Below are 22,426 nucleotides of genomic sequence, written 5' to 3'. Positions count from 1 at the left end.
CTATATACACTATGTTTATGCAGGAATCTACTGCTGACTACGTTGGCCAACGAAACACGGCAGGCTGCAAGGCTGTACGATCACTGACCGAAAACCGTTTGACCTGGATTTGACCCGACACCCACCGGAGTCCCAGACCCAGAATTAAACGCCCCCGTAAGGACCGTCCCCACGATTGAAACGCACGGTGAGACTTGGCGCTTAGTAGCCTCCGTAGATGCTCGCCGCGCCCATTACCAACTTTCTGGTCTGGCTGATCTCCCAGTCTCATTACAATCTACCTGTTTCAATTACCCTTATCGTTGCCATACGTGCGAGATAAATTATCATCGTTAGAAATGGAGTAGAATGTAGATCAATGTATTGGGGTTTCCGAGCTGCCCAGGTGAGTATATCACCTAGCAGGAAGTACTCATTCACAGACACGCACACAAAATTGAATAGAAACTTGGGAAACAAATGACCATCAAGACCGCCCCTCAAATGCCAATCCTACAATACAAACAAGCCTGGGTGGTAAAACAGTACATGAACGGAACTGCCACCGAAAGTCGGAAAAGAAATATATAGACGAATTCAAGGAAACAGAAGGGGAGCAAACGAGGGCAGTGTAACTTCTCATGACGAAAACTTTCATTCGGACTCTTCTTTCCTTAGAGCCGCGTTAAACCCATCGATCCACCTCACATAATACATCAAGTGGTGCCGCACCACAAGCTTCTAAACCGCAGATTCCGGCTTCGCCGGCGTAGGTGGGTTGCCAGTACTCAGGACACCATTGCTGCCGTTGTTGCTCGACCCAGCAGCATGCGGGCTTCCCTTCACCACAGCACTAGCTCGTTTCTCATCATCGTCATCATCGTAGTTTTCATCCACGTCCATCTTCCGCGCCGCAGGCTCATGTGCAGGCGCCTGTTCGCCGCGCGCGGGCTCCTCCTTCACCTGAACCTGAGCGGAAGAGGGTCCGGATGGCGGTCCGTTAGAAGGCGCAGCAGAGCTTTCGGCCATAGGAGGGAGGCTGGGGCCACCAGACGGGTGAGGGGGCATGTGCTGGATAGAAGGCAACGTAGGAGGATGGTGGGCCGCCTCAGACGGATGGTAGTTCTCGTTGACGCGGCGCTGGTCCTCACGGCGGATTTCCGAAGAACTGCGTCGCTGCATCTCCCCGGGGGAGGGCATACGGTTGGGGGGAGTGACACGACGAGACAGCTGATCATCGAGGCGAGCACGGCTCTCTTCATTGGCGATCTTCTTGGCCGGTCCGGCTTCCGCCTCCCACTCTCGGCCACGCTTCATAGCCGAACCAGGACGTTCTTCACGCTCGCGAGCGGCAGCCTCAGCAGCACTGATAGCAGAGGCCGGAGGAGGAGCACCGCCAGCAATGCCGGCAGGGAGACTAGGGCCGTGGTGATACTGCTGGTGCGGGTAAGTAGAGCCGGGCGATGAAGGCCGTTCATCACGCAGAGGTCGAACCTCCGTGGGCGGGGTGAACGGGCGATGGTAAGGAGGCAGAGCGTTAGCTGACGCAGGGCCATTTGGACCACCCGGAGCAGCGGGGGGACCGGGAGGAGCAGGCGGCAAGGGACCACGAGTAGCTGGCGAGAAGGCCGTCGCGGCAGAAGTACGATCGAGGGCGTTAGGTGGGGGGTTGGCAAGCTGAAGGCCATGGGGCTGTCCGTAAACACCCGGGCCGGTAAGGGTAGTCTTCGGGGAGCGGGTTGGCTGCGCACGCATAGCATCGGGGAAGCCTCTTCCGGGTTCTTGTCGCGGGCTTGGTTGCTGTAGAGAGGCGGGAGCACGGACGGCGTCACGGTGGTCAAAACCATTGGCGGCTTGTGCCTGTGCCTGTGACTGGAGTTCATTGATGCCACGGTTCCAGTCAGCTATCTGTCTTGGTGGAGCGGGAGCCTGCGGGGGTGGACCACCGGTTGGCGCTGGTGCACCCCATTGAGGCGCCGGAGGCGCTCCTACGCCAGGAGCTTGATAAGCCTGGGGATGGACATCCTGCGGTTGAGGAGCGGGAGCGTTGCCCTGACTGGAACCGGACAATTGGCTTTGAAGGAGTTGCAGGCGCGCTTTGATATGGACATTGGTCGGGTCGAGATCCGCAGCCCGACCGTACGCATCAAGTGCGTCCGCAATCTGGTTGTTGCAAGACTCGTACTGCTCACACGTTAGTGGTTCCACCGAACGGCTCACATCGGGCGTGAACACTCACCAGAGTTCCCAGATCGTACCACACTTCGGAAATGTAGGGATTCAAACGAATAGCACGAGAATAAGCATCCAACGCATCGCGGTACTGATTGATCTGGTAATAGAGTACACCAATCGAGCACCAGAAAGTCGGATTCCGACCGTCGCGGTAAACGGCTTGCTGATACGCTTCATAGGCCTTGGGGTACTTGGCTTGCGACATGTAGCAGCGACCGAGAAGATACCAGCTTTGGGCATCGCTGTTGTCTGATGGAATATGAGCGGAAGAAATGCGTACACCGATGCAAAAGACCTACCTGCGCTGACAGACTTCTCAAGGAACTCAATGGCCTTCTCCTGGCTAGTGTAGTTGTTGCTCTGTTGATGGAACAGCCATCCAAGCTGTTGCAGAACCTTCGCGTGGTTGGGATCACGGTCCAGGACGCGCCGGTACGCTTGCTGCGCAGCTTCGAACTGCAAATTCGTTAGTCATCATAATCGTCATTCTTCTCGGTGTTGAGAAAGCCCATACATCCTTCTGCTGTTCATGGACATGGCCGATCTGGAACCAGATGTCCTCTTCCGTCAATGGGCGAGGGGGGTCGGCAACGATGTATTTGAAACACTGATTGAATCAGCACAAGAACGAGACGGTATAGTAACCTTCTGAACATACCTCCAAACTCTGAGTGAATTTCTGCTGCTGCTTGTATATTATTCCCAGTCTGAAGTAGATCTCATTGGCCTTTTCAAAATCAGGGGCCATGCGCATGACCTGGGAAAAGGCCTCTTCGGCGTGATCGAGAGAGCCATAGCGATCGTAAAGGATACCGATGCCATACCACAACTTGGGCTCCTAGAAGAGAAGGAACGTTAGTCATTGCTCTCGCACATCATGCGTGCGATTTCACTAACCTTGGGATCGCGCAAGTGGTACAGAGCCTGTTGGTAAGAGGTATACGCCTCTTGCAGATTATCCATCATCAGATGACAATGACCTAAGAAGCGACTGTTGTCAGCACACCAAAAAATGTAAGCGATACCAAGGTTAAGTACCTAAACTGCCCCAAGTTTCTCCACTTGTCGGATCCAACTTGAGAATATTCTGAAGATACTCAATCGCCTTGGGAAATTGTTCCTTTGTCCGCAGAATACACGAGATCGCGTTCATCGCAGGGATTGACCACTGGTTGTGCCGTAAAGCTTGCTCGTATGCGTTCATGGCACCATCCAAATCGCCGATCATTTCGGTAAGGTTTCCTGTGCGAAAACTGTCAGCAGCCGTCGCTTTGCTTAACGGTCGGCGCGTTCTGCTATCGAGACACAGATGAGCCATTAACTTACCGATTTGAAGCCAAACCTGCTCGTTGAGTGCGGCGATCTTCTGAGCAGTGCTCAGAGGAGGACCTTTCTGGCTTTGAGTCTGCAGCGGCATGTGGCCATTAACCTGGGGGTGAGCTGCGAGATGGCCATGGTGAGGAGTGACGCCCCCGGTGGGAGACGGTTGGGTATGAGCCATCGTGGCCGGTCGACGTTAACACGGAACGCAATATATCCAGGCGTTGACAGGGTGAAGCGTTTAGTTCGCCTTTGCGACACAGGTGATGCAATGAGCGCCCGTGTCACTGAGAGGTCGCACAGTCCCGATGGACGTAGTCGCGCAAGCCAGTCACCCAATGATGTTCAAACGAAGCGCGACCGCGTCCGGGAAAACGGTTCCCAAGATAACTGCCGCGCTAGCGAGTCTAGAACTAAACGTCGTCACGACGACGGGGTGCAATTGAAGGAATGCGAAACGGGACGATTCCTAGTCGCTCGTGGTGAGGTAGATGCTGCGAAATTCGAGCGGCAAAGAACGTGCAGGATCAATCAAGTCCAAAATGCAGGTATATGGCTGGGAACGGAACGGAACAAGCGTGTGGAGCGACAATCAAAAACTACGGGGAAGGGGGCAAAGGATTGAAAAAGGCACGAGTAAGAAAGAAGCAAGATGAGGCAAAAGCGGGCGGGAAGGCTGAGAGAGTGGGAAGATAAAAGTGAGGGATGGGGGAAGTGGAATTGGTAGACGAAGGGCCAGGCAGAGGTCAAGTTACGGGGTAGGGGAAGCCAAAGCAGAAAGGGAAGGGAAGAAGAGAGAGAGAGGGAAAGGAAAGAAGAGAGGGAGAGGAAATGGGAAGAGAGGAGGGAAAGGTCGAGGGGCTGGTGGTAGAGGGCGAAATTTGCCAAGCGGCGCTAGTGGTTGTGCAGCTCTCCAGCAGTCAGCGAAACCAAAGGAAAGCACGGAAAAGCTGAGATGGCGGTCGTCCGGCGCCAAGCCGAAGACAGGCAGCTTTACGTCCAGGAACGGCCTAGCGGGTGGGGACAACCTGGAGTCGTGTCCGCGGGTATTTACAGTTAATATTTTCCGGGCGCCCGGAAACTCAGGTGAGCGCCGGAGGATGCATTCACCCAAGCTAGATACTCTTATAAGCATCATGCAGACCACGGCACCAGTGAGATAATAATAAAAATGATTATCTATAAGTAAATTACTGTAAGAAGAACAAATGAGCAGCACGCTATGCTCTTTTACGATATCGCCTATTATTCCAAGTTTAGCCCTCTACTCAAGTGGATTCATGTACGATACTCTGATATGAAGCGATCGCCTTGTCAAGGGCGGAAGACAGCGAGAAAGAAGTCGAGAAAGAAGAATAACGATGAGATTATTTTTATACGGATACAAGCGACATAAAATATGTATCTCATAACACCCGCCTGTATTCTATGCGTGCAAGGTCACGGGAACTTCCTCAGATTTTAATTCACTGATTCCTTGCCTCTTTTTTGTCGCTTCTTGCTAAACCCAGCTGCTCTCTCTCTCTCTATCTAATGAGGGGGAATATGGCAGTGTGATTGTGCTGTGGACAAGGGCTTAGCGTCATGCTGGCAGGTGGGGCGGATGTGATGGTTACGAGTTAAGTTAAGAGCAAATTTAAGAGAAAAGGGAAAAAATAATAATTTAGGAAATGACATGAATAAGAATAAAAGAAGAAAAGGGAGAAAAATAAAAATGAGCGACTATGAGCAGTAGCCTCAAATTGACTAGAGTGGATAAAATGGAGGGAGAGGAGGGGGGCCACACTTCTGGTGGGACGGGTTCAGCGAAAGGTTTAGTGGGTATGGAGTCGAACCGCCCCGAAACAGGGCAGTGTTTGACGAGGATGCAAGCGCCGGAGCCAGGAAGGCACCTCCAGGGATGGGATGGAGAGGGAGGAGGGGGGTGGTTGTGTGGTAAGTCTAGCACGAACCCCCGGTTGTGACTCGCCGATGGGGGCCTGCAGGTGGGCCATGGAACCTAGACCCACCCGGACTAACCTCTCTTCCCCGTGCCCATTTTTATTTTATTTATTTTATTATTTAATAAATTAGTGCCATATGTACGGAGGGCCGCCAATAATTCCTGACTGCGGCTGTGGGGCCCTCAACCGACATGCTGCGCTACCTGACTGGTGTATGGCCATAAGCTCAACCACCTAAGCTCCCGGCAGCCTAGTCAGGCATGAGGCGTACTCCACACTCGGACCACCTGCAAAGTCCAAATGTTGCAGTCGCCCCCCCTCTCTGTCTGTCTCGCTCTCTCTCCCAATGGCTCGCCCAGAAACGGCTTGCTTACTGTGCCCTCCCTCGGTGCCGGACAATACATGCACTTGCGTACAGATGGAGTAGGAGACCCCCTCTACTGTAATGATGAGTCCACGCTCCCAATGCTCGGTCCCATGGTCTTGCCGGTGGCACCCAGCAACGACAGCCGGGTGTGTCAACCAATAAATAACCTAGACCCGAATTCTCCCCCTCCCCTTCCTTCCATCACAGTGATCCCTTTATGCGCTAAATCAGAGTGACCAGGTGTCAGTGCACCCAGCCAATCCTGCATCTTCCCGACTATGCTCAGCGGTCTGCAGGCGCCTCGACTGCCCACATTTTGGGGAGGAAAAGGTACCAAATAGTTCAAACAAAGGGAAAAATCTAAGTTTCTCTGGAACTTCATTGTTAATCGGGGTTTTGTGGGAAGAGTAGTGACGCTTAAACTTAGTATTTGCTAGAGCAGGGTAGCGAATCGGGAGGGCATGTTGCTTTTTCCTCAACTTTTGCCCCTTCCGTCATGGCTCGTTCAGAGGCTTCAGCCGCGGGACTGCCGCAGCGGCAGGCTTATCTAATCACGCTAGGCCAGATCCCACGCATGGGAAATGCCACCTACCGGCACCAGCCACCAGCCACAGATTCTTAACGGATTCCTTTGAGTGGGCCGTTCCCGATGCTGATCCGTCGGCTCTTCTGTTGGTGTCGATGATCTTGATACATCACCTGGGTGGGCCGATCCTTTGTGTCCTTTTTTCCCACATTTTTCTTTTCTTTCCTTTTTTTAACAGTACTTCCCTTTTCGCTCTTTTCCCTCTCTCCTACCCTTTTTCGCCCTCCTAATTCATCTCTTTTCCCTCCCCCCCTTCTTCCGCACTAACTGGCAACCGCACGGGACTACGAAAATAACAATAAGCCACCTAACAGGCTAACACACTCTCCCTCCCAACACTGTCATTTGCATTGATTCTTCGGAAGGCTACGCTCCCCCCTTTGGGACCTTTTTGCAGCTTTGCCATATCAGGGTCCCAATACCGAGCGACTAACTAAAAATGGGCACAGTGGGAGCTTCTAGCGACGGGTGGATAATAAGGTGTGACTTTCACTATTCAGGAAAGGAGTGATTCATGATGAGCGGCTTCGGGCCCCTATTCTCGTGTCGGATCCGAGTGCCTTTTTTCCAAATCAAGTCGCTCCTAAAGGTCGGACTTGGCCAACATCGACAACAATCAAGTTTATTTTATATTTATACACCCCCACAATCCAGAAGATGGATGGAGTCCGTATGTAAAAAGAGAATAAAAAAAGAGAAGGAACTACCAAGCAAGTAATATAGGGGCATTTTTACCCCATACTATAACCCCCCTAGTAGTAGTAGTACCACCACGACCACCCCTTGTCTAGCAAAGAGATGAGTGACAGTCACTTCAGCCCAGTGGAGGCAAAGGCAAGGCACGGATTCTCTCCATCTTACATACCAGATCGCAAACCCGGCCGACCGGAGCTGCCACCCACCCAGTTATCCACCCATTCTTCGCAACCGGCATACGGTGATGAATGCCGCCCAGCAATGTACCTGAAACACGATAGCAGGAGCACAAACAATGCATTGACAATGTGGTCGGTATGTGGGTTACTCGGGCAGATTTGTATCGCAAGGGGGTGAGCAACTCAACCCTTTCGACGGAATACATCGGTTTGTTCTATTCTTGTCCAACGCAGTGCTTGCTGGCTTACTTGCTTGCTTGTCTGCCTGCTTTAAGTACAGCAAAGGAGGCCAAATATGCATGCACATAATTCAGGCTAATCGCTCACGCTAGTAGATAGATAGATAGATAGGGAGCTTCGTTTCTCCCTTCCATTCACCTTCTTCATATTACGAACGACACAAGTCAATAGACAATTGTACTATAGCCCAGCACATACTAGCACCAACACCGATTGGATTAATCTAACTAACCATTGTCCCCATTCATTAGATTAATCCCTGTTTTTATTAGCCACTTAGTTGCTTGCAGCTTGTTATCATCACCCATGCACGCACGGCGCTTACTATGAAGCAACTTTTTACCGGCGAGTAGGAGGGCCCCATATGCAACATACAACCCGAACAAGCGGACAGGCAAGTAGATAAATAAGTAGGCAGGCAGACAAGACAGACTACACTAGACACACCGACGCCCTCATGGATATTCCTGTATGTAGGTCAAGGAATCTAGAAACTGCAAGCTAGGTAGATACATAAAAGCCAAAAAACCAAACTAACTTTCCAGATTCCACGACACACACACACAGCAGACACGCTCACCCCCGACATACTCCGTACATATTTCGTTCCACCTGTACGACGCCTTTTGACAGGCTGATCTGATGACTGCCGATGGTTTATGCAGGTATGCCTGCTGCTGCGCCAGTTTGCGCGCACAGGGACCCAGCCAGCGCTAGGGACGAAAAAGAAAAGCAGGAAAATTGGGGGGGAAAAAAGAAAATATATACTTAACTATGGGATAAGTGAACAAAGTTATAAGAATTTTTGAATTTGGCGCAGGGAAAATATAAAAAAAAAAAAAAAATGGAAAATGGAAAATGGAAAATCTAAATAAAATATATTATTTCTTCGATATTAAAAACGGACGTGACAGGGCAGGCAACCTACTTACCTACTACTAGTTACTACTGACTGCTAACCGCCAGAAAGAACTAACTGGGTTGTCATGGATTCCCATGAGTCTCGTCTCCTCTTTTTCTTTACCCCCCGAGGCCGAGCGCGCGCGCGCCTCGCCCCTCTCTTCTCCCCCTTCCCTTCCCTTCCCTTCTCTTTTCCCCGTTCTGCCAACGTTACACAACATCATGCGATCCACTCTTTAGTAGCTGCTGCTGCTTCTGCCGCCGCTTTCACACAATCCTTCTATGTATGTACTTATGTACCTAAGTATGTAGGCAGATAGCTAGCCAGGTAGGGATTGCATAACTCTTGCTTTTTCTCCCTCCCGCCGGGTCAGTCCGTCGACCTACCTAGTATCTGTCAGTGTGTCTCACAAGTTCCCAGCCCACTGGCCGGCCCATGTACCAAGCAAGCAGTAGACCACATGTGTTGTATACATCCGCATTAAGAAAAGAAATTCGCATGAAATAAAAAAGAAAAATCGACAGGTCATCATCATCATCATCATCATCGGTCAATATATTCCTCCAACTACATCCATCTGTCATCACATCCACATCACATCTCATCGAGATGCTTCCAGGAAGATAAACCTAATCACTGTACGACTTGAGCGAAACCTTGGGTTTTATTTCTCCCTCCCCCCTTCCCTGAACCAACCATAAGAACAGCAACAATAATAGTCATGATAATGATAATATTTAGTAAGTTGATTCAGCCCCCAAAGTAAGTAGCCAGGGTAGTCTAACCATTAACCAACATAAACCCTTTCCAATCTACTAGTTAGTAGAATAGTCTACTTACTAAGGGGATGGTACCCCTCAGGCACAGACCACACGTTTTGGGTCTAGCCGACCAACCGAAAATGTCACCTTCGGCATGGCCCGGCTTCCGGTGACGGCGACGACGACGGTCGGTCAGCCAGCATGCCAGGTGTGGTGTTGGTATTTTATGCCTTGGTGCCTTAGCTTGCTGAGCTAACTTACCTCTATTGTACTAGTACCAATTAGGTAGCTAGGGTAAGGGTAAGTCCTGTCCTGTCCTGCAAGCGGAGCGCACCACAAATGCAACTTGGCCCCCTACTTTGTCTCATCATCATCATCATCATCATCACCATCATCAGCATTTACATTTCTGGAACGAGTTCGGGACCCAGAAATCTTCAATCCAGATAATTTTGCATGGTACCAACCTACTTAATATGAACTTAGTTAATAGATAGAACCAGACACGCTGACATAATAATGACCCTATTCATCATCATCATCATCTTCTTCTTCTTCTTCATCTTCGGGTAGATAGATAATACACACAAACCACAAGCATAGAGTTTGAACCTTGAAGAGATAATTAGGTTTTCCATCTTTTTTTTTTCTCCCTACTCCATACTTAGTAGAGTACACTATCCACTGTACACTAGCGGGCCTTTTTTTTTTTTTTTTTTCCCTCGGACAGACGAAATGTGGACTATGGATCCCCATCTATCTAGACTACTAACTATTTATTGATTTTCTTTCCTTGGAACGCTACTACCGTATGTAGTCTAGACAATGGAGTGGCATCAATTTTAAGGGGTCAAATTTCCCGAACCACTAAAAAGTTTAGGTATGTAGGTACTAGGTAGGGTAGGTGGATGATTCTAGAGGATCTTCAGTCATATTTCTTATTTTAGTTGTGAATTGAAGGAATAAATAGAACAGAACAGAGGATTACACACAAATATCAACTTTGTTTCTTTTCTCTCCGGTCTCATTAATAACTACTTATTTATTCACTATGTGCTGTGCAGTGTGTGTACTAGAAAGGGAGGGCGGGTAGAGTAACCCGAACCCCATCGACGATCAACGATCACATCAGCTGAGATCATGCTATGCGATGCGATGCGATGAGATGCGATCAGATCTGATCAAAGATCAGCTGTGCTTAGTTACTTACTTACTTAGTCACCTGTTAAGTAAGGTAGTTAGGCAACCTTTATAACAGGAATGGTATGTACAGCAAGTAGGTAAGTAGGTAAGTGGATGCAGGGAAGTACTAAGTAACCTTATCCGTGACGAACTACTAGTTACTACGTAGATGGTCCTGGTGGTACTACTTACATCTCGTGTGGGTGTCTGGACTGGGTCTGGATTTTGAAACGGGGGAAGCATGATGTAGCTGTAAGGGACGGGGAGGGATGAGGTAATGGTCATTTCTTATGTGAGTTCTTTTGTATATGTATGTATGCATGTGTGGGTGGGTATGTATGTGAGAAGTAGGGAAGGATCGATGAGTTGGTGAAGGGTTGTAGCTAGATATAGATGGATGTTACGATGAATGGTATGATAATGGTGAGTATCCATAGTGATATATTTATGTAGTAGAAGATGGACTCCGATTCTATAGTTAACATTGGGTTGCTTGTTTATTACTAGGTTCATGTTAGATGTTACTGGCATGTAGTTCACGATTGTCCCTAAGAGACATACTGTACCATGGACTCATGAGTCTGGATGATCATGTATCGTTGCAGGCTCCAAGTTCAAAGCTACTGTAGCCAACCCGTCCTTAATGTCACTACGCCGTGTTTCTCCAACGTAAACAGTAGCATCATAGTAAGTAGAGCTCTTCATGTGAAATGTCACTATGCTACAGTTGTAAGTCCCAAAGTAGCACAGCCACTTAGCCAATCGACGGGTAAAAGTTAGATATCTGGTCGGGTAAGTAAGTGACAAAGGCATTCTTCAGACACATGTGAATGTGACATTGTTTGCTTCTAGAAGAACCCAAAGATCCTTGGCCTCACTAGTAACACACCATCTACGGTGTATAAGGCGGGCATCTTTCCCGGGCCTGAACCGGGGATCTCACCTGATTATTCCCGGTGGTGAAACAAGCGTCCGGAGGAATATTGGTGAGTTAGCAAGTTACAAGAGATTCTGACGATGACTTGATATGCAGCTGATGGGGCGAAAGAAAAAAGCAAAAGACACCCAGAAATGGCCAGCCACAGCAACATATTCTGCCGACCATGGGGCTATGTTACTTGTTGATTTGACTAGTGTCTGCTGTGACACCCTCCAATGGGACGCAGGGGGGAGATGAAAGTTGATGTGTTATCTAGGCACTTTAATCAACTCCTTGCAGGTGGGGGTCATTTGGTCTTGTCGATTGCGTGAAGTTATGACTGACAAAGATGCGACGGGCAGTACAGACATTCTGGGTAATTAGTGTCGTTGTTGGAAGGCTTGGAACAGATTCCTTGGAGAAAGACTCTGACAATTTAATGGATTTCTCTAGAACTCCGCACAGGACTTGGCAGCCCCAGAGACAGTACTCAATGCGGTCGCTCCGATGTGAGACACCTTCATTGATGATTCAAGGAGTAGGTGTTCGTCTCTTAAGGAGCACATGCGATAGAAACTGACGCAAATTATCGTGTCAGACAGATCAAAGTTATCAGATCGACAAGTTTGACTCATCGCGCCAGCTATCTGTGACGGCCGAGAAGACTTGCATGTATATATGATCCAACTTAGTTTTGAGTCAGCGTTCAGAGACGAAACATGAGGATCGCGATACTTATGATCTGTACTCTTCTGTCGGTGCCATATACAATATCTCAAGCCGCCACCATCAGCAGCTTGCACGCCACTGAGATCCTGCGGCCAACGTTGGCAAGCCACAACGGCAAGGCGTCCACGTATTGAGAACTCCGTACAGCCTAGCGTGGGACAAGCAGAGTGTGAATGGGCATTTGTGCACCCGCGGAGAAGAAGGTCAAGGACCAGCAGTTCACATGGCATTCAGGCGTCGGGAGTGTTGGAATTGAGGGGATGTTCCCGAGGAAAATGGGGGGAGGTATATGCGTAGTGCTACCCTGTACCTTGTAGCATCCCGGACATCGTTCCACAGGGGAACAGCCAATATGGTTCTGTGAAACTTGCATGGAAGCCATGTCTACAGTGCGGGATCGGCCCTATGTCCCTGGCCAAGAGTTACAGGCGCAGGAGAGTTTCCACATCCGAAGTTCTGGGCGTGGCAGCCAAGAACAGTCTGGATCTGGCGGGAGAGGGGATGGGGGACCAACGGGAGAAAACGGTCTGGAAAGTCGGCCAGACGGAGGCTGATCACGAGCAAAAATTTATTGAACATGGGCCTTCAAGCCATGCCACGCAATGATACGCACAGAAGTCCGATCTGATGCGGAGGGAAAGCTGGGAAAGTCAGATTCAGTCGTCATGTCGGCTAAGTCAGAAGGGCACATGGCCCGGCATATGGGCAGTCGTAATCTATCTCTCGGCAACAGAGGGGGGGGGGGGGTGTGATTGGGCATACAGAAGGGTCGCTAAGCCCGGTCGATTGATTCGAAATTCGAAACAAGTGGTTTGGCAGTGAGACTGGCCGAGTCGGTATGTTTAGGATCAACAATGGGTTACCCAGTCGTTGGTTGATAAAGTAGCACGGCATGTTGAAGGAGAAGGACAAGACTTTGGAGACCGCCACCGGACATCGGGTTACCTAATTTATTGATAGGATCGACCAGCTGGACACGAAGCAGAAACACCACCCAAGCCGGGTATACGGCTCTTCCAAGCAGAAGCATGCTAGATAAATAGATACCCGGCGGGGCTGGGCTGGGCTGGGCGCCACTTGTTGGGGGAGAAGATTGTGTGTATTTGGAGGAGAGAAAGAAGGGCCAAGCTGCGTTTCCGAGGTTCAGAGCCAGCCCTGGTCATCGAGATAAATGTATTGTTTGGTCATGATCGTCATACTACTCGACTCGAGGAAGAATAATATGCTTCTTGCGTTTCGTTCTCTCCAACATAATAATATTTAAATGCTCTCCTAGTGGATGGACTCGGGTGAAGTTGCTTAAAGAGGGCATGGCGTTGCAATGGGAGAATTAGTAGATCGGGAACCTGTAACCGGGACGGACAAGAAACACCTCGATTAATGCAGATGTATTATTAGTGATTTGGGGTATTGGCTGCGGTCAGCGCTATGCTAGATGTGATCTGGCCGTAATACCGCCAAGCCGACCAGCCAACCTCCGAATGCGGATCACGGACACGCTCGCAATGCCACCAGCCAATCAAGGATCGTTGCTCGTCCACCAAAATCCCCGCAGGGACTTGGCATCTTGGCACGCGGTACAGATACGGTAACATTGCTCCTGCGACACGCCCAAACACTGCAGATGGGGAGGTGACGGGGCTTGAAATTCCAGACGAAGACGAGGCAGGGAAATACTCTCTTCCTCCTTCCGGTGGGAAGGAAGAGATTGAGATGAAAGATGGAGATAGTAAGTAAGTAGAAAGAGAGGTGGAGCTGAGGAGGAGGAAATCAATTTCTCTTAACTCGTCAGCCAGTGGTGGTGTGTCTGTCCTCCTTTTCCTCCCTTCATTTCTTTTCCCTTTCACTTTAATCAGTGGTTATCTTCAACTTTATCCCCGACCCCCGATCCCTCTCTCTCTCCCCCCGCTACTCGTCCCTTCCGGTAGCTCCTTTTCACTTCTCAAGGCTCCTCAGCCTAGCACCCCATTCCTTCCCTCCGCTCTCCGAACCCGAGGGGGGAGAAAATCTCCCCCTTTCAACCTTCGAGAAATCCTTGGGACCTCGCACGCCATGGTGTTGGCCGTGACACTCTCTTGACGTTGCCCATGCCAAGGGCTCGGCAGCTGGGCGTCTTGGCGGCGAAAAAGCAGACCAGAACCAGAACTACTCTATCCCCCCCCCCTCCCTTCCGCTGCATTTGTCCTGGGACAAGACAAGACCAACCGGTCTCTTGGTCCTGTTCTTGGACGTTCCGCTCTGTCTCTTTTTGTCTTGGGAAGGGTAGTGAAAGGAAAAAAAAAAAGTCGTCCATGGCATTCTTCTTATAAGTCACCCTACCTGCCCTTCCGCTCCTGTCCTCCATTCCTCTCCTCCCCCCTCTCCTCCTCCTCTCCTCCCTCCCCTCTTCCTCCTGCGCTTCAATCCTCTCCCCCCTCTCGAATCTCCGCCTTGCTCTGGATCTCTCCATCCCTCCCCCTAGTCCCGTCAGGACCGATAAGCTATAAGCTCCGGTACATGCCTTGAGATCGTTATGCCCCTTGCACCTAGAGCCATGCGGTGAACTTCATCCCTGCAGCTGCTCTCTTCACAGTTCACACAGTATCTCTGTGCGTGTGTACTCTCTGGTACCACCTTGTGTTGCTCCTGCGGCATTTCTCAAGGGGGTAGCATTTCCTGTCGCGCCCTTGATTGCTCCACCGACTCCCCTCTCTACTCTCCCTCTCGGTGCCTACCTATTACCCCCCTCCTTCCTCTACTCCGCCCGTAATGGAGCAGCCGGAAATGTCCCAGCCTGCTACCCACCGTCAAGATGATAGTCACCTCGTGACAGCTTATTTTCCGAACCCAACACCCACTGTGCCTGCTGCTGCAGCACATCCTCCCCCACACATTCTGCCGTCGCACTCGTCGCCATCACCTCACCACTATCATTCAGAGGTTGACACCTCTCCATCGGAATTTCACTATCTTGACGACTCCCATCACATCTCACACCCTGAATATCAGCAGCCACAACGGCATTCTCGACGACAGCATAGCCTATCACAGCAAGCCCCACAGACTGGGGAACATCTATATCCGGATTTGGGGCAGGCTTCGGTGCCTCCAGAGGCGTCGGTTGCCTCGCCTTATCACGAGAACGGCTCCGTATTATCTCGGGCTTCAGGTGCAAGCGAAGTCGGGCGCAAAGAAGGGCGCGTTCGTGGGAGTTGGACCGATCATTCGTCATATATGTCGGGAGACAATCACCCCAATGGCGCATCTCGCGTACATAAACGAGCGATTCATGACGATGACATAGCCCCGGAGGAAGAGCCGGACGCGCTGTTAATGCTGGTGAGCTTTGTCTAATTCCGAATAACTAGTTATTTCGGCCCGTAGCTAACCGCACTGGATATTAGTTCCGACTCTCCATCCCCGTTCCCGTATTCTCCTTCTGCGCATCGTTGTATACCATCTTCGGCGTGCTCTTCGTCCTCCTTGTCTCACCGCTTCGCATCTGTTCCTGCATACCCTACTTTCGGGCGACGTCCTTCCGGGCACAACTGTGCGGTCTGCTGATACCCCAGTTGCATATTCATGAACGACTGGTCTGCTTGCGACAATCTTCTTCAAGATCATCATCCACCCAGCCGATATATGACCCGGAGGGATCCTATGTGGCAGAATCCATCGACTCGTATTCAATCGGAGGCCTGCTCACCGTCCTCCTTCTATCGCCGTTCCTATCCATCGCCATAACTCTCCTGGCCTGGATTGCAGCATTTTTCTGGATATTCGCCATGGTTCTAGGCAATCCAGATGGCACAGAGCGCAAAGACGATGGCCGAGCAGCCGTTCTCGGGGTCTGCCGATGGTGGCAGATTTGGCTTGGCAAAGCCCGTAAGCCACTCGCTTAGCGTATCGGTGTGAACCACCCTTGTGGATATGAAATTCGCTTTGATCAAGTCAATCCCGTTGTTTGATGCCGGCATGATACCAACGTTTGGGATATGTGGAATGATCTTCTTGAGGCGCCATCTTTTGTTTTCTTTTCGATTTTATCCCCATTTTATTTCTTATTCATTTTTTCTTGTCTTCAGTCAGATGACTGATTTGAGGATTCCCTCCGGAGTTGGGATATTGGTCGCCGGCGCGGGGAGTTTATCATCCTTATCACCCATGACTCACGGGCCATCGTAGAAAGGGAACACTGCTATTATGAGATTCTGAAAGCAAAGGAAGGGATTCTAGGAGTTGAGTTGGATCAAAGCGGTCTTCCGGCGAACTGAGCTCACTTTGATTGATTTTTTTCATTTTTTACCCTCTTATTTCCCTTTTCATGTACTCATACAATACCGAGTGAGAATTGATACCCACATTTTGTTGTTTTCTTCGTTTTCCTCTCGTCTTCTTCCCCACATAACTTCGACTAGTCAATAAAGTCAGTTAGTACCCGATTAATTATGGAGTAGAAGCAGATCACCTACCTCACCGCACATCCATACCAAACACAGTAGATGGGGAATCGGACGAGTGCAAAATGCAACAAGGGAAAAGAAAGGCAAAGATCAAAGTAAAAAAAGAAGGCGAAAGTTACCCCGCCCCGCTTTAAAAAAAATGAAACAAATCTGATAGATCAGATCAATATTCGTCAACTTGTATCACCTTACTACGAAATATCTATACTAGTTAGTTAGTTGCGCTCGGGAGAAGAATCCCGGAAGGAAAAGCGGCAGGCAGACAGGCAGGCAGGCAACCTGCATAACGGGACGGAGTATAGTAAATAACTAGTAAGTGTAAAGTACTGAGAGATAAGGTTATTTAAAGCGCGGATATGTTACTTACTTGAGGACTGAGGTAACTAGGAAGGAAAGAATTAGTAATGTATGAGCAGATCAATGAGGTAGGGCTCCGACAGGTTACGTAGGATAGAAGATACTTAGATGATATTATATACCTTTGTTATGTATGAAGTACTTATGTACTACCGGGGTTTCTGTGACGAAATGGTTTTCTTCCTTTTATCTCCGGATGGTGGGTATGTATGTATGGTGTTTCTTACTCGAGAGGACTTACGATGATTATATTATTATGTTAAAGGAAGAGAGAGACTTAGATATGATACTAACTGTGTTATATTTTTTTACTAAGGAAGGTGCAACAATTGGAGTGAACTGAACAGAGAACAATAGCAGATAGCAAAGCAGCAAAGGATAACGAATAAGAAAAGGGTATATGAAGATACACCTAAGGAAAGAAGCAAGCAAGCAAACAAGCAAGCACAAACTACCTCACACTGAATAGACACTAACACTAACTCAATTCAACTCAACTCACTGACTTGAATTAGCAAACTAAACTACCTTTTTTTGATCCGCAATGAAAGAAGGAATGAATGAGGAATAGGGACATGTTCAGGTCAATCGTATCGTTAAGTATGTACGTATTCACAGCAAATCGGGAAAGTAAAGAAAAAACCATAACAAAATAAAGGTAAAAAGGAAAAATAAACGGTCTCGTCATACTCCATACATGACATGATGAACTTTGAAAAATGACTTTCATTGACTATTCGGTATCCAGTGCCGTTAAAATAATGCTTTTTGAGTGTGGTATGTGTAAAAGGGATGACTGTCCTGAACTGACTATTGGTGATGTATCAAACCAGTTCAGTTGTGGGGGTATGTGGTTGGAAGGTAGGTGCTGTTGATTGATTTATCTCCGGTTGCCGCCAACACGGAAACCGCCGCCACGGCCGTTACCACGGCCGCCACCACGGCTACCACCACGGCTGCCACCACGACCGGGGCGACCACGCATGGGCATGCGCTTTTGAATGCGTCCGGCGCCGCTGGGACCGTGAGTCTTGGGCATGCCTAGGCCACGACGGCCAGGGCCGGGCCGGGAGGCAGGGCCAGAGGCGTTGTTGTCGTTGTCATCGTCCACGTCCATATCGTCACCGCCCTTCTTCTTCTGGGACTGGGCCATCTTGAGCTTACCACGTTGGCCGCGACGGACGGCGTCGGGACCGCTGACGGCTTGCACGTAGGCGTTGATGCCGCTCTCTCCAGCGTTGTTGTCCAGGCCAGCGGACATGTCAACATCCTCGTCATCATCGCCAAGGATGAGACGGCCGTCGGAATCGACCTTCGCGTTGCGCTTCTTCCGGGAACCGGGGCCAGTGTTGAGGAAGCGGACACTAGGCTTGGTGGTGGAAATGTTGGCCAGGGCATCGGGGGCGAGAAGGTCGAGAGGGTTGTCTTCGGGGGACATTTCACGAATGTACTGCTCGCTCTGCTTGTTGGACCGCTTGCCCTTGCGGCCCTTGAGCGCATGAGTGACACCCTCCTCATCGACGTCAATCTCACTGGCGTCGTCGTCAGAGTCGAGGTCGGAGTCGTAGACGGCCTTGTCGAAGGCGTTGCTGTAGGACCGGCCGCTCTTCTCTTCTTGTCCGGCGGGCTCATCATTCTCCTCATCGTCCTCGCCATCCTGCTCGGCGTTCTTCTTCTTCTTGCGTCTCTCGCGCAGCTTCCGGATGTTGACCACCAGCTTCCGGTCGGCCTCACCAACCAGCTCCTCGATAGGAGCGGCACCGAAGCGTCGGATAAGGCGATCAAGGATACCCTTTACCTTGCTGCGGAGACGACCCTTGTGCTCCTTGCTCCAGACCATCAGGTTGGGAACAAGGGAGCTGAGGCGCGCACGGAGATCTTCATCGGGAAGAACAACCACGGCGACCTTGACAAAGCCGAGCACAGACCGGACAATCTCGCGGTTGTTGCTGGTGAGGAACAACTCCACGGTCTGGACCAAGTCGGACCGGACAGTAGGTTGGATCTGGGTGTGGAAATCGAAGAACAACCGAGACAGAGCTGTGACGGAGGCAGCAACCATGTGCGGCGAGCTACCCGCCAGACCGGCAGATACCATGGTGAAGAACTCCTCAATAGTGGCGGGAGCATCAGGGGCATCATTAGGCATGTGCGGCACCAGGGAGTTGCGGATCTTAGTGCCGGCAGGGTTCTTCTCTTCGTCGGTAGTTCTCTTTGCCAGGTGGATGAGCAGGTCGAACGAGGCTGTCCGAGCCTTCTCATTGCTCTCCTTGCAGCCCAAGACAACTTCCGAGAGAACGGATGGAATGAAGTGCAGGTCGGAGGTCGGCAAGTAGGTGATGAGTTCGTAAATCGCCAGCATACGATCCCGACGAGCAGATGCAGGAGTCTTATCCGCCGTGCCCAGGATGAGCGCCTGCAGCTCCGAACTGCGCTCTTGAAGCGCGGCGCTTCCAGTCTCTGTCTGGGCCAAACGGGGGATCAGCTTGTATGCCTTCTTGATCAGCTGTTGATCACCAGTCTGTCCGTTAAGGATAGCCGCAGCTATGCCAAACAGATTTGCGAAGCTGGTGCGGGGCAGGTAAATCGACATAGCAATAACCAGGTCGATCAAAGTGTGCGACGTAGGTGGCATCTTGTCGCCAGAACCAGTCTGCTGATTGCCCTGCTTGGCTGCTTCAGTCTCTGAAACCACGGAGGACTCCAACATCGAAGTGACACGTTCAAACGTCTCGTTCAGCTCCTGTAGAAGATATATTAGCAAGTCAAAAATTCAAATATTGGCGATGAGAACCAACCTTCTCAGGGGCAATGCTCAGATAAGCATTGATACATTGGAGAATGTAGCCTCTGTAGTGTGGGAGAGTTTGGCTGTAGACGTTGAACAGAACCGCCAACAAGTTGCTGGCAAAACCGGCAAGATGAGCAACGTTCTTTTCCGCTGCCTTCTTGGTAATCCTACGCTGGAGGATCAGATCATCCTCGTTCGCCTCAAGGGACAAGATGGCCTGGTTCGACTCCACCAGATTCTGCAAAGCTCTGCAAATGTCAACACGCAGGTCGGTCTGCTTGTAGAGGACGTTGGAAAGGAGCTCCGCAAAGCCCTGATCGAAAGACTCAGTCAAATCCAGAGGAAGCTCACAGTAGCCCGGAAGGATAGCCCACGTCTGCTGAACGAGAGTTTCGAAGATCTTGACTTCAACGGCCTTCTCCCTGGCGCTGAACTCCATGACCTTCTGGTACAAAGCTTCACTAAGAGGGACGAACTCAGATCGGAAATGGGCAAGGTCGGTGTTGGTGACGTTGTCGCGGAGAACCGGGAGGAGCCACACGCGACCAGGCTGGCCATTCTTCTGCTCAATGATATTCAAGGGCAGAATCTCCAGGACTGCAGCAGGGCCCATGGCCTCAATGGCGCTACCAAGAACGTTGTCCGCCTCCTTCTTTCCCTGGAAAGACTCGTTGCTGCGGAGCTCTCCGACCGTCTTGACAATATCATCCAAGAAAGGGCTAGAGCGCCACTTGAAGCTGTCGAACAGAGCCGCACACACGTTGAACACTTCCCGCCATGCTGCCTGGTACTTGACGGAAAGCAGATCCATAGCAGCCTTGGCAATCTTCTCGAGCGTCTTCTCATCGTAGACAGAGGGCTCAACGATAACGCTGTTGGGTATGCAGTTGGCCAGGAACGAGACCAAGCATTCAGATGCCGACACACGGATGTTGCTGGAGGGCGAGGCCAAATAGCCGGAAACCATGTTGAACAAAGCGGGCAGCTTCTCAAACGTATCCTCGGGGCTGGTCTGAGCAGAGACATCGTAACCACGGGACAACACGGCAATCCACGGCGGCAGGAGCTGCGAATCGTTCTGGGCGGGCTTCAAGTCCGTGATCGCCTCCAGGAGACGGGGCAGCTTCGAGGACGAAAACTCATCGGCCATGCTGGAGAAGATCACCTCGAACACCTCAAAAGCACCCATCGTGATGAATTCGTTCGTGGACCGGGAAGCGTTCATCAAGAGCTCGCACAGCGGCTCAATCTTCTTGCTGGGCCAACCATCGGATGCGACCGCGAGCGTCTTCACCAGTTGCAGGGAGTGGATGACCAGGGGGTCGTGGGTGTCCCGGCCGCTGGAATCATGGCGACCGCGCTTAGACTTGGCTGCAGCCGTGATGCTGTCACTCAACGTGCGCATAGCAGTCTCCGCACACATATCGGCCGCCGGGTGGTCGAGGGAAGGACTTGGAGGAGGCGACTTGAGCACCTTGACCAACGCGTCCTGGGCACGCTTCCGCACCTTGGGACGGTGATCGACGGCCAGACTCAGCAGGCCAGCGATCGCACGGCGCGGGCCGATCTGTGTGTGAGGAAGGTTCCAGGCTGCAACATCCTGGGCGACCAAGAGGGACTCGAGACATCCGATGGAGGGACGAAGAAGCGGGGCATCAACCTCTGGCAGGGAAAGGGCAGGGGCGAGACCGGTGAGAATCTGAGAGAACTTGGCGCGGAGAATCGAGGCAGGGACATAAGCGGTAGTGAGATCGAGTAGATAAACGACGGAGGTTGCCAAATCCTTGTTGACGATGCCTTGAGTAGCGGAGATCGACTGGGACAAAAGCGCAAGCAGCGCAGCAAAATAGGCGGTGGGAGAAAAGTCGGCCTTTTGATCGCGAAGAGTGTCTTCCACTGCAGAAAGCACCACAGCCGTCTAAAAAGGAGGAGGAGGAGGATCGTCAGTAAAACCATGGTGAGATAAGAAGGAATCTAGTGAGGCCTCGAATTGGGGTGGGCTGGAAGACTCCGCGGGATGAGGATTCAACGGGGACTTACATGGTGCTGGTTCTGCAGCTTGGGAGACTTGATCTTCTCAAGCTTCTCCGCCAGGGTCGCCATGATGGGACGATCAACCGACGGGCCGTTGAGAAGTAGATCCAGAAACCTGGGAAGTAGTAAGGGAGGAGGGAGAGGAGGGAAGAAGTGGTGGATGCGGAGATTTTTTTTGTGGTCCGGCTGGATCTTTTTGGGCGGATGAAAAAAAGGTACGGCGCTTTCTTGGCGGCGCTCTATCGATAAACCCCCGATAACACCAGTCAACCACTATATCCACGTCTCTTTTTCCACCCATCAGCTCAATAATCTACTATTAAATGGATTTCCGTAGGTGTAGTCAATGTCTCACTCAATTGGTCCAATTCGGAGAAGATATAGCATAAGAAAATATAAGGAAATAATACTATAGAACAGCGTAATCAGACATGACAATCGTCAAGCGTAGCCTCCACCCATACAATCACACACGCCTTGATCAGACTCTCTTTCTGCTGGAGACAAGCTGGAATCTACTCCGAAGCCGTCCAAGCATCCGTTATGTCGACTATCCTCCAGTCTTGTTGTGCGCTCCCACAGGCTTTCCGGTGGAGCTCCTCCTCTTCCTTTCCCTCACTCTCTCACAGTCTCTTTCCTATCGCACACCTCCTCACAGCAGATCCTTCGCCTCCGCCGCCACTCTATTGAGCCACGATACCACCTGACTCTGGCGAACGGTCCCGGAGGGCAATTCAAACGGACCAAGTGTCAACTGATGCCTTG

The 22,426-nt window shown here is 50.7% G+C and overlaps 5 protein-coding genes across 5 annotated transcripts; 1 reads left to right on the top strand and 4 right to left on the bottom strand.

Moving 5' to 3' along the window:
* Positions 1 to 591: 591 nt before the first annotated feature.
* On the bottom strand, positions 592 to 3,890 carry cyc8 (putative transcriptional corepressor Cyc8). The gene is made up of 8 exons (XM_025689240.1): positions 3,541 to 3,890; positions 3,253 to 3,456; positions 3,112 to 3,194; positions 2,873 to 3,052; positions 2,729 to 2,821; positions 2,514 to 2,670; positions 2,219 to 2,463; positions 592 to 2,163 (listed from the first exon to the last, which is right to left on the bottom strand). Exons 1-8 carry the CDS (start codon positions 3,713 to 3,715, stop codon positions 721 to 723), a joined length of 2,580 nt encoding a protein of 859 aa, XP_025543916.1. The 5' UTR covers positions 3,716 to 3,890; the 3' UTR covers positions 592 to 720.
* Positions 3,891 to 11,716: 7,826 nt separating this feature from the next.
* On the bottom strand, positions 11,717 to 12,590 carry BO79DRAFT_42950 (uncharacterized protein). Its single transcript, XM_025689239.1, has one exon. The coding sequence runs from the start codon at positions 12,265 to 12,267 to the stop codon at positions 11,758 to 11,760; it is 510 nt and encodes a 169-aa protein (XP_025543915.1). The 5' UTR covers positions 12,268 to 12,590; the 3' UTR covers positions 11,717 to 11,757.
* Positions 12,591 to 13,843: 1,253 nt separating this feature from the next.
* BO79DRAFT_42944 (uncharacterized protein) lies at positions 13,844 to 14,636 on the bottom strand. Its single transcript, XM_025689238.1, has one exon. It carries the CDS (start codon positions 14,484 to 14,486, stop codon positions 14,055 to 14,057), a length of 432 nt encoding a protein of 143 aa, XP_025543914.1. The 5' UTR covers positions 14,487 to 14,636; the 3' UTR covers positions 13,844 to 14,054.
* Positions 14,637 to 14,785: 149 nt separating this feature from the next.
* Positions 14,786 to 15,918, top strand: BO79DRAFT_136971 (uncharacterized protein; the record flags this gene model as incomplete). The annotated part of the gene is made up of 2 exons (XM_025678100.1): positions 14,786 to 15,355; positions 15,421 to 15,918. The coding sequence occupies 2 exons, from the start codon at positions 14,786 to 14,788 to the stop codon at positions 15,916 to 15,918; spliced, it is 1,068 nt and encodes a 355-aa protein (XP_025543913.1).
* Positions 15,919 to 17,716: 1,798 nt separating this feature from the next.
* Positions 17,717 to 21,730, bottom strand: BO79DRAFT_137601 (mRNA-binding protein RRP12; the record flags this gene model as incomplete). The annotated part of the gene is made up of 3 exons (XM_025678130.1): positions 17,717 to 19,579; positions 19,635 to 21,545; positions 21,668 to 21,730. 3 exons carry the CDS (start codon positions 21,728 to 21,730, stop codon positions 17,717 to 17,719), a joined length of 3,837 nt encoding a protein of 1,278 aa, XP_025543912.1.
* Positions 21,731 to 22,426: the final 696 nt, after the last annotated feature.

This window comes from Aspergillus costaricaensis (assembly GCF_003184835.1).
Source record: "Aspergillus costaricaensis CBS 115574 unplaced genomic scaffold BO79scaffold_3, whole genome shotgun sequence".
NCBI classification, from domain to species: domain Eukaryota; kingdom Fungi; phylum Ascomycota; class Eurotiomycetes; order Eurotiales; family Aspergillaceae; genus Aspergillus; species Aspergillus costaricensis.
Note: the sequence above shows the minus strand (reverse complement) of the source record. Positions and strands in the feature narration are given on the sequence as shown.

Coding starts and splice junctions, on each gene's coding strand:
- cyc8 (XM_025689240.1), bottom strand. CDS start 3,715: ATGGCTCATACCCAACCGTCTCCCACCGGGGGCGTCACTCCTCACCAT. Junction 3,457..3,540: donor GCAGGTTTGGCTTCAAATCG/GTAAGTTAATGG, acceptor GTTTTCGCACAG/GAAACCTTACCGAAATGATC. Junction 3,195..3,252: donor AGAAACTTGGGGCAGTTTAG/GTACTTAACCTT, acceptor GTCGCTTCTTAG/GTCATTGTCATCTGATGATG.
- BO79DRAFT_42950 (XM_025689239.1), bottom strand. CDS start 12,267: ATGCCATGTGAACTGCTGGTCCTTGACCTTCTTCTCCGCGGGTGCACA.
- BO79DRAFT_42944 (XM_025689238.1), bottom strand. CDS start 14,486: ATGGAGAGATCCAGAGCAAGGCGGAGATTCGAGAGGGGGGAGAGGATT.